The following is a 10,663-nucleotide window of genomic DNA, read 5'->3' as shown; positions in this document are numbered from 1 at the left end:
ATTGTGATGTATATCCTAGTGAAACGGCTTCTAGAACAATGTAGGGTGGGGCTTGATTTTATCTGGATGGTTGACTGGATGGTTGTGGTTTGCTATTGGTGGATTTCATGTGAGTGACAGGTCACCCCGCCCTCATCATCAGAGAAGAGATGGTGCTGCAAGAGGGAGGGGAAGTTATTTTTGATTAAAGTTTACAAGGAATGTGATTTTTTTTTTTTTATATATGTAATAATGATGTGCACAGATAAATCATTTAGAATAAACAATGCAATATTCCATTTAAAAAAAAAAAAAAAAAACCCAAAGAAAGACAAGAATCGTCAATTTTGATTTCATGGTAACTTTAATTTTTCATGTTTTCAACAGTATGGCTTATGTAGTCCTGGAATGGTTTTGAACAGCTACAATTAATTTCCTTGGTTATTTCAGAATCACATGAAGGAATAGTGCAAAACGTACTGCCTATGATACAACAAAGTGTTTCTTTTATTTCAAATAACAGCAATTAATACATAACAGTCAGTCACAGTGTTCAGCAATTGTCACAATAGATTATTTAATACTAATAAACTCAAGACTCTATATGCTACTGTGATAGTAGTGAGATTTCCTTCTGATATCAAAATGGTATCAAGAATAATGCTGTAGCAGCCTTTCGTTGCCTTCATTTCTCATTCCTCCAAATCCTATTGGCTGGTAAGGTATAGTGCAAGAATATATGACCTGAGCAGAACACAGACAGGTAGTTTGATGCTTGTTTTTCAACCATCTTGGTCTATTTGCAAAACCTGTCTGGCGTCATTGTGCCGTGGTCTGCGTCTGCAAGGGAATTCCTTCTTCACCTGTATTTGGATTTGCTGCAAGAGTAAAGATTGCGCAATGAATACATAGTGAAACAACTGGTTTGAAGCCCAGTGCAAATTAATAGCATACCTTGCTGCAAACTGTTGGTGTTGAAGTCAGCCTGTCCTCGGTGTCCCTTCCTGAATATTCCTGGTAAACATTTCAAGGACCAAAACAAACTGCTTTTACTGCCAGTGCCACTCTCTGCAACATAAAGAGCCATTGAGAAAGGACTCATTAAAAGCATTCTTTCTTTCGTTCTTCTTGGGGGCTCCATTCATTATAATTCGCCAAATCATGTGACTCATGAAGCAAAGAGTTGTGACCTACATTGGCGGTACAACGAAACCAACAGGCATATGGGCAAAAACACTCAACATTTTTGCTAATTATGGCTATGGCTACAAAACCAAAGAATGCTACACTAGAGTTTGAGAATATTAAAAGTTAATTTCTGAACAAATCTTGTGAGTAAATGATTCAATGACAAATACTTTTTCTTAAGTCACTTGTCACCACATACTGATGTAACAATGTAATTGATACAATCTTATTTGAAGCACCAAATTACTTTCAAAAGGTGATTTTTACTTTATTATACTTTATTTTGATCACTACCGTAGACGTCAGTGTTTATATCCGAACTATAAACTTTTATCCCAGTACTTCTGTAATAATTTGAATTACTGTAACACAGAAATAACGGTAACACTTTACAATAAGGTTATTAGTTAACATTAGATAACTACATTAGTTAACATGAACTAATAATGAACTGCACTTCTACAGCATTTATTAATCTTTGTTAATGTTAATTTCAACATTTACTAATACATTATTCAAATCTTGTCAACAATAGTTAATGCACTGTGAACTAACATGAACAAACAATGAACAACGTTAACGAAGATTCGTAAATACAGTAACAAATTTATTGCTCATGGTTAGTTCATGTTAGTTAATACATTAACTAATGTTTAACTAAGGAACCTTATTGTAAAGTGTTACTGAAATAACGATACTGTGTGGTTAAAAAGAATGTTTGTAAAGCTGTTTCATACCTATACATGACAACTGCTCTTTCTGGTTCAGCGGCAGCGCCAACACATCACTGTCATTTAGGAAAAAGATCACGTGCGTGTTTGAATCGAGATTGTGATCTTTTAACCGATTAATCATGCAGCTCTATAATCAGTAAAAAGTAAAGTAAAAAGCTGAAATTAACAACTACACCATGTTTGCACCACCATTAATCTTCTGACAAATCTTTTTTTATTTAAAATCTACAGTTTGAATAGCTTGCAAGAGAATGAGTCTGAACACAATATATCTGTAAAAGTGAACTAGTGAGTAGAAATTCTCATGTTTTTTCACAGAAAAGCCCATTCTGTGTGAATGGCCCCTCCTGCGTTGGATGCTCAATGGTCAAACATATATGTTTAGTACATTTAGGGCTAGGAGATAGGGCCCCAAAAAATTATCACAATATATTTTTCTTATAAGTCGATATCGATAATTATCATGATAAATATCAAATCTTTATATCTTTCAAATTTAAAGGCAGATTTTCGACGATTATTGTTAGCGTTTTATCGCACAACCTTAAGTAAGTTTACACATGAAAACAATAGAAAAGCAGCGCAGTGAAATTTAAAAACTTGCTTCAAAAACGCAAAGTCTAGAGACATGTTATATAAAAGTTGAACTTTTAACTAAAGTGTCGCATTTTTAGAACGCCGTGTTACGCACGAGACGCAAAATAGTTTCCAATTGCCAGAGTGTTGCATAGTCTAAAAAAACCTCAACACACCCTCATGGCAATTTGAAATTTTATGTTTATTTTATGTTTTCCAGTGTCTTGAGCATAACACAGCTTTATGAAAACATGACACTCCAGTTAAAAGAAGTTAAACTTTTATGAAACAAAACATTACTTTTTGGCGACCAATTCGTATAAATTCATAAAATCTCATCATACGATTTTGTATGATCTGCTTACGACCCACTGAGGGTTAGGTTTAGGGGTAGACCTTAAAGAGTTAGTTCACCCAAAAATGAAAATTCTGTCATTAATTACTCACCCTCATGCCGTTCAACACCCGTAAGACCTTCGTTCATCTTCGGAACACAAATTAAGATATTTTAGTTGATATCCAATGGCTCAGTGAGGCCTTCATTAGGGAGCAATGACATTTCCTCTCTCAAGATCCATAAATGTACTAAAAACATATTTAAATCAGTTCATGTGAGTACAGTGGTTCAACATTAATATTATAAAGCGACAAGAATAATTTTGGTGTGCCAAAAAAAAACTAAATTTATTATTATTTAAATTTATAAAGTGAAGGCCAATTTCAAAACACCGCTTCAGGAAGATTCGGAGCATAAATGAATCAGTGTACCGAATCAGCTGTTCGGAGCGCCAAAGTCACGTGATTTCAGCCATCGGCAGTTTGACACACAATCCGATTCATGATTCGATACACTGATTCATAATGCTCCGAAGCTTCCTGAAGCAGTGTTTTGAAATCGGCCATCACTAAATAAGTCGTTATTTTGGGTTTTTTGGCACTCCAAAAATATTCTCATCGTTTTATAATATTAATATTGAGCAACTGTACTCACATGAACAAATTTAAATATGTTTTTAGTACCTTTATGGATCTTGAGAGAGGAAATGTTATTGCTCCCTATGGAGAGCTCACGGAGCCATCGGATTTCAACTAAAATATCTTAATTTGTGTTCCGAACGGCATGAGGGTAAGTAATAAATGACAGAATTTTAATTTTTGGGTGAACTAACCCTTTAAACCCATGAAATGATAGTTGAGATAGTATTTTCTTCCCTGATGTGATGTAATATCTGAGTGAAACGGCTTCTCGAACCAGACAAAAAAAACGTAGGGCGGGACTTAATTTTGCCCATGCAGTTGATATGATGGGTGTGGTTTGCTATTGGTCGATTTCATGTGAGTGACAGGTTGTCCCTCTTTCACGCCCATAAACACTTCATCAGAGAAGAGGGGGGAAAGATAAAAAGTCTCAATTACCTTTTTTATGCTATTATTTCATGGTGGAAATAAGGTTTCCATACAAATAACACACACTCTTAGCCCGGATTTTATATTTACTTAAAAATATAATTACAATATACTTAAAATATTTAAGTTTGGTTGCATTACTTATAAAATATAAGTATATTCTACTAATTTGTGGGTGTATTTGAATGTGTTAATAAATGTAAGTTAAATGCACTTAAATTATGAAGTTTTTCTCCTGACCACGCCTCCTACACACTGGTTTGCGGCAGGTAATGTCACGCCATTTTGTCGTGGTGTGTGTGAATTCAAGGAGCTGTTGATGAGCAGTTGGAACATTTGTTTTGGCTGTTCTACAGACTTTTTTCCCAAACATTTACCTTTTTATAGTTTTTCACCAAAGGAGAAAATCACAATTTTTAAGTTACCATCATCGAGGTCAGGGTTTGTTTTAGTTGAGCTCTTGACCCTTGACTTTTTAATATTAGATTTTATTTGGGCAGTTTTCACTGCATTAAAACCAACCAGACAAGCAAAGTTAAAAGATGATCAGGTGGTGTTGATTATGTTTTCACATAATCATTATTTGATCTGAATCACTGAACTCATTTAGAGCCCAATCTCTGAGTTAGATTTACATTATTGATTACAGCAGCACTGTGATTCTACAGCGGAAGATCAACTTTTACAATAAAATTTTTTTTTTTTTTAAAGTTGTCCTTATCACAAAAAAAAATATATATATTTTAGGCACACACAGACATCAAGAAGTCAGCGTATGAATCTCAACAACGGTGACAAGCAACATATTCTGATAAACAGATCAGTTCTGAACATTAGAAAACAAGCTACTAAAAAGTCACAGAAAAACAGCAAAATTTAAATAGTGAGAATAAAGAAAATTACTAAGACAATTCAGCTCATAATTTATTCATGCAGCAATGCATGATGGGAGGCATGGATGAATTTTGATTGGTGGCAAGTTAACTTGCTTAGTACATTGAACTTAAATATACTAGGTGTAATAACTACAAAGTAATTAATATTACAAAACATTTTAAGTTAAATGAACTCGAATTATTAAGTTAACATTACTTAATTTTTTTAGGGCAACCAGTTTCCTCAAATTTTTTAAGTAAATTCAACTTATCCGGGCTAACAGTGCAGGAAATCATACGAAACCGCCATATAGTAAAATAGTTAGGTTTTCTCATGATGAGATCGGGTTGGAATGTGATAACGTTACCCATATTACCCAAACAGGCTGTCATGCTGGCAGTGCACTAGTTTGAATGTCTAACCTGCAGACATTGAAGACTTCACCGCCCGACAGGCGTTACATCTGATCTCCTGCAACAAATCCGGGGACTTCGTGACGTACCGGCCGGTCCATATGGCCTGTTGAGGGTGATTGATAAACACTGATCGCATTGATCGATCCAGTAACTCCACTGACTCGCGGCTCTCTGATTGATCGCAGTCAGTGTGAACGAGTCCCAACAGAGCCGGAGGAAGCGCGTTTATCTTTAAGCGAGCTCTCACGTCCTTCAGGATCTCCCTCAAACACACATAGTTCTCTTTATTACACAAATAATCGTGTCTGAAGATGAATATGATCACGGAGCATTTAATGGCTCTCTGCTTGCCGCCGATGTTTCTGCTTGAACTCACGGTTTTATTCTTGAGTGGATCTGGTTTCTCGCTCTTGGTGCAGCTATCGGCAGGTGTGGATGAACTCTGTCCGGATCGATCAGCGTGTGATTGGTCAGGACTGCAGACATTTGTTTGGATTTTGATTTCTCCGTTACGGTTGCCAATGCAGTCGGTGATTTCTTCATGCTCCCCATTATTAAACATATCAGCGATAAAGTCCTGTAAAACGCCGGTGTCTCCATCAGGTCTACTCAATGCGCTGATTAAATGAATGTTACTTTTCCCACCGATTTGATGCAGAATTCTCTGGAATGGATCATCACGCTCGCCTTCCGAAGCCATTATTAATGTAAGTTCTTTACCGGGCAGCTCGTTTATGTCTTTAGCATAAGACAAAGTTGTTAAAACAATATCAAAGGGCCAACCTACTTGAAAAACTTGTTCGAGACCATTTTACATGAAGAACTTGCGAATTCACGCTGTGTGGACCTCTCCGCCTCATGTGTAGGTGGGGTTTATTTACACAAGATTGACAAGCTCGCCTTGAAGGTGGAAGTGGTACGTTTCTTCTGATTGGCTAAGCAAATAATATTGGGCTTATTTACATGATTGACAAGCTATGAGTTGAAGCAACGAGTTTCTTCTGATTGGCCAAGCGCGTGTATGGGCGGGCTTTATTGCGACAAGCTCATGACGCTCACCTTGGAAGTTTTTTTTTCCTAACGATTATTATTTTTTAAATAACGTTACATTTTATTACATTTTATACATAAAAGCATAATTACAACAGCAATTTAAACATGAACTATAAATCCCAGAATAAGGGCTATCAAATCATAGACCCTTTTCACAGACCGTGATGACGCGTTTTAACGGTCAAATCCTGCAGTTTTTTATATTTTCATTTTTTTTTTTTAAATATGTACATTTCTAACACTATATTTAGTATTATATTACATTTGCATCAAATTTACAAAAAATAAATAAATAAATAAATAGTTAAAGGGATAGTTCACCCAAAAATGAAAAAATAATGTTTATCTGCTTTACCCCCAGGGCATCCAAGATGTTGGTGACTTTGTTTCTTCAGTAGAGCTCAAATGTTAATTTTTAACTACAACCGTTGCCGTCTGTCAGTCGTATAATGCATGGGAATGGGAACTTCGTCTATAAGAGTCAAAAAAACCTGCTCCAAAACAAATCCAAATTAAACCCTGTGCCTCGTGACGACACATTGATGTCCTAAGACATGAAATGATTGGTTTGTGCAAGAAACCGAACAGTATTTATATAATTTTTTTACCTCTAAAACACCACTATGTCCAACTGCCTGCACATCCGTTAGTGAGGTATGATCGCGCTCTGACAACGGAAGTGATATCTCGCACTCTTTGAAGCAAAGCACAAGACATCAGTTCCGTCATCAGAACGCGTTTTTTGACCTCACTAACCGGATGCTGAACGCAGTTGGACATAGTGGTGTTTTAGAGGTAAAAAATTATATAAATACTGTTCAGTTTCTCGCACAAACCGATCGTTTTGTGTCTTAGGACATCGATGTGTCGTCACGAGCTGCAGGGTTTAATTTGGATTTGTCTGTTGTGTTTTTTTTACTCTTATAGATGGAGTTCCCACTGACACGCATTATACGACTGACAGAGTCACCTACATCTTGGATGCCCTGGGGGTAAGCAGATAAACATCAAATTTTCATTTTTGGGTGAACTATCCCTTTAAGGCTGCTGTGAGGGTGTTTCTGATACCTCAGCTATGGGAGTGACTGTAAAAATGACATCTTTCTCTATCTTTCTCTCTGATTGCTGTTATCAATCGCTCTCTATTTTTTCCCTCTTTTTGAATGTTGGGAAAACACTTTTGTGGAGTTTTTCTTTTGCGCAAATGGAAACACAAAAAATAAATTGAATATAGTCTCTAATTCACTGCTATAAACGTTTACCCAACTATGACGACTTCCGCTTCTGAGAAACACGGAAATGCGAAAAGGGTCTATTGATATCCTTTCCATTTCCCCCCTTTTGATAATTTGATATATAGCCTTTTTCAGAGCAGCACCATGACAGGTATTAAAGCGAGGCTGTAAGGCAGCGGTTCCCAAACTGGGGTATGTGAGGTGACAGAGGGCATAAGCAAACAAAATGCTGAATGTTGCCGTTCAGTAAATTCTTCCCCACCTTAAAATAACATTAAAACCGACCATTTATTTTCTAATAGGCACAATGCCGTAAATGCATGACTTCATGAATACATAAATACATCCAATTTAAATAACTTTTGCGGTCAAATCTGACAGCGTTGTGTGCAGTGCCGAGTCTGCTGCCTGAGCAAATCGCGCTACATTACTGCCGTTCTCAACAATGTACCTGTAGATTTAGCACGTGAACAAACAGCCTGGCACAGAAAGTGAATAGAGATCAATTTAAGATTCAAACTCTTCATACAAAACATACCTTTTGTGAGTTCTTGTTTTTAATGTTGATAATATACGAGCAAGAATGCAAATCCAAATATCCACGCGATTGCAAATGTGACATTAATTTTATACAACATTTCAACAAACAAAAGGGTAATATCAAGTGATGTTCTTCACAATATTTGCTCTATTTTGCAATGAAATAATAGCTCCAAGAAAAGCCACAGCAGAACTACAAAACAGCGTTTTTTCATGAACGAATCTGCGGCTTTGAACAAATTGTTCCTGATTCAATGATTCATTCGTAAATACAGCCACTTGCTTCGAATGAACTTGAATGAACGACTCGATGACTCACGCATTAAAGGGTTTGTTTACCCAAAAATGAAAATAATGTCATTTATTACTCACCCTCATGCCGTTCCACACCGTAAGACCTTCGTTAATCTTTGGAACGCAAATTAAGATATTTTTGTTGAAATCCGATGGCTCCGTGAGGCCTGCATAGGGAGCAATGACATTTCCTCTCTCGAGATCCATTAATGTACTAAAAACATATTTAAATCAGTTCATGTGACTACAGTGGTTCAATATTAATATTATAAAGTGACGAGAATATTTTTTGTGCACCAAAAAAAGCAAAATAACAACTTATATAGTGCTGGCCGATTTCAAAACACACCTTCAGTAAGCTTCGGAGCATTATGAATCTTTTGTGTTGAATCAGCGGTTCGGAGCGCCAAAGTCACATGATTTCAGCAGTTTGGCGGTTTGACACACGATCCGAATCATGATTCATGATTCACTTTATAATATTAATATTGAACCACTGTACTCACATGAACTGATTTAAATAGGCTATGTTTTTATTACGTTAATGGATCTTGAGAGAGGAAATGTCATTGCTCCCTATTGAGGCCTCACGGAGCCATCGGATTTCAACAAAAATATCTTAAATTGTGTTCCGAAGATGAACTAAGGTCTTACGGGTGTGGAACGGCATGACGGTGAGTAATAAATGACATTATGTTCATTTTTGGGTGAACTAACCCTTTAAGACTATCTACTGGTGGTTTTAGTATTTAAAAAATCACTTTTCAAGTTTTATCATTGCATATTTCTCTATTGAACTTTTTTTTTTTTAATTTTAAAACATTATTAACGTTGTAAAGGTATTTATAAAGATTAAAAAAATGCACTGGAAAGTCAATTTAGGGGCACATATTGTTCCTTAATGGAAAAGGTGCAGTCTAAGAGGGATAGACTTATAGTGTTTTCAAAGTTATCCACTGTAACAAACAGAAAAAAACAAACAAACAAACAAAAAAACCTATATAAAGCTCCTAGATCACTTATAATTTCCCACAGATCATATTGTATATTTTATTTATTTATTTTGTCTATACTGAAATTCCCCGGAAAGATATTTTTGCAGTGTTTCGTCACCAGAACAATCCAAAAACACATTAAATAGCCTAACAGTACAACCAAATTAATCGATGTATGTCTATCCCTCACAGATTTTTTTCCTTAATTAAAAACTTATAAAATGTCAAAGTTAGCAAAACCTCCATTAAAAACATTAATATTTAAACAGCTCCCCTCAGAATATTTTTCAATAAATAACTGGCTTTGTAATTAATGATAAACTGAAGTCTTGGGTAAACAGTCGTCCCGACCTTTAACCAGCCATGACTATTTGCTGTCTACTTCATTGCAAAGGATGATAAAAGTGTAATCAGTCTATGTGCATGATCATTGTAAATTTGCTGTCATTTAATCTGACATGTTTACTGTTCAATGTTCAATATCAAATGCATTAAAACATATCTCTTGGTGATTTAAACTGCCTAATAAAGTGGTCACTGTGGTTTAGGCTTGCAACCAGGGTTAGGTGCTTCTACATCAATCTTATTCACCTATCTTTCCCGTCTGATTTTAGGGATAAGTTATGGGTAGGGTTAGGGATAGGAATAGGGTTAAAGGTGCTGTAGAATGTCTTTTCAAAAGATGTAATATAAGTCTAAGGTGTCCCCTGAATGTGTCTGTGAAGTTTCAGCTCAAAATATCCCATAGATTTTTTTTTAATTAATTTTTTTAACTGCCTATTTTGACTCTCAAATGGATCTTTACAAGATGTTCGTCATGCATGCTGCGTGCATGGATCGGATCATGTGAGTATAGTATTTATTTGGATGTATTATATTTGATTCTGAATGAGTTTGATGGTGCTTCGTGGCTAAAGCTAACATTACACACTGTTGGAGAGATTTATAAAGAATGAAGTTGTGTTTATGAATTATACAATGAGTTAAAAATGAAAATAGCGACGGTGTCTCCGTGAATACAGTAAAAAACGTGTAACTTTAACCACATTTAACAGCTAGCAAAGCTAACAAAACATTTAGAAAACATACAATACACTAAAATACTGTTGGATCAGAGATTTGCTCCATCTGCCATTTTTCGCTGTTGTCTTTGCTTGCTTACCTAGTCTGATGATTCAGCTGTGCACAGATCCAGACGTTAATACTGGCTTGTCTGATGCCTTGAACATGGGCTGGCATATGCAAATATTGGGGGCGTACATATTAATGATCCCAACTGTTACGTAACAGTCGGTGTTATGTTGAGATTTGCCTGTTTTCTGGAGGTCTTTTAACAAATGAGATTTATATAAGAAGGAGGAAGCAATGGA

At 35.8% G+C, this 10,663-nt stretch overlaps 1 protein-coding gene across 2 annotated transcripts; it reads right to left on the bottom strand.

The window, feature by feature from the left end:
* Nucleotides 1-324: 324 nt before the first annotated feature.
* On the bottom strand, nt 325-6,183 carry LOC125254965. Of its 2 annotated transcripts, none has more exons than XM_048169800.1 (3): nt 5,183-6,183; nt 934-993; nt 325-857 (listed from the first exon to the last, which is right to left on the bottom strand). In XM_048169800.1, the coding sequence occupies exons 1-3, from the start codon at nt 5,874-5,876 to the stop codon at nt 799-801; spliced, it is 813 nt and encodes a 270-aa protein (XP_048025757.1). In that variant the 5' UTR covers nt 5,877-6,183; the 3' UTR covers nt 325-798. The 2 variants fall into 2 exon arrangements, with proteins under 2 accessions (XP_048025757.1, XP_048025746.1); XM_048169789.1 differs by having other exon boundaries at nt 934-1,047; nt 5,183-6,140.
* Between the last annotated feature and the right edge of the window lie 4,480 nt (nt 6,184-10,663).

This window comes from Megalobrama amblycephala, linkage group LG2 (genome assembly GCF_018812025.1).
Source record: "Megalobrama amblycephala isolate DHTTF-2021 linkage group LG2, ASM1881202v1, whole genome shotgun sequence".
NCBI classification, from domain to species: Eukaryota; Metazoa; Chordata; class Actinopteri; order Cypriniformes; family Xenocyprididae; genus Megalobrama; species Megalobrama amblycephala.
The sequence above is the reverse complement of the archived record's forward strand: the minus strand, read 5'-3'. Positions and strand labels throughout refer to the sequence as shown.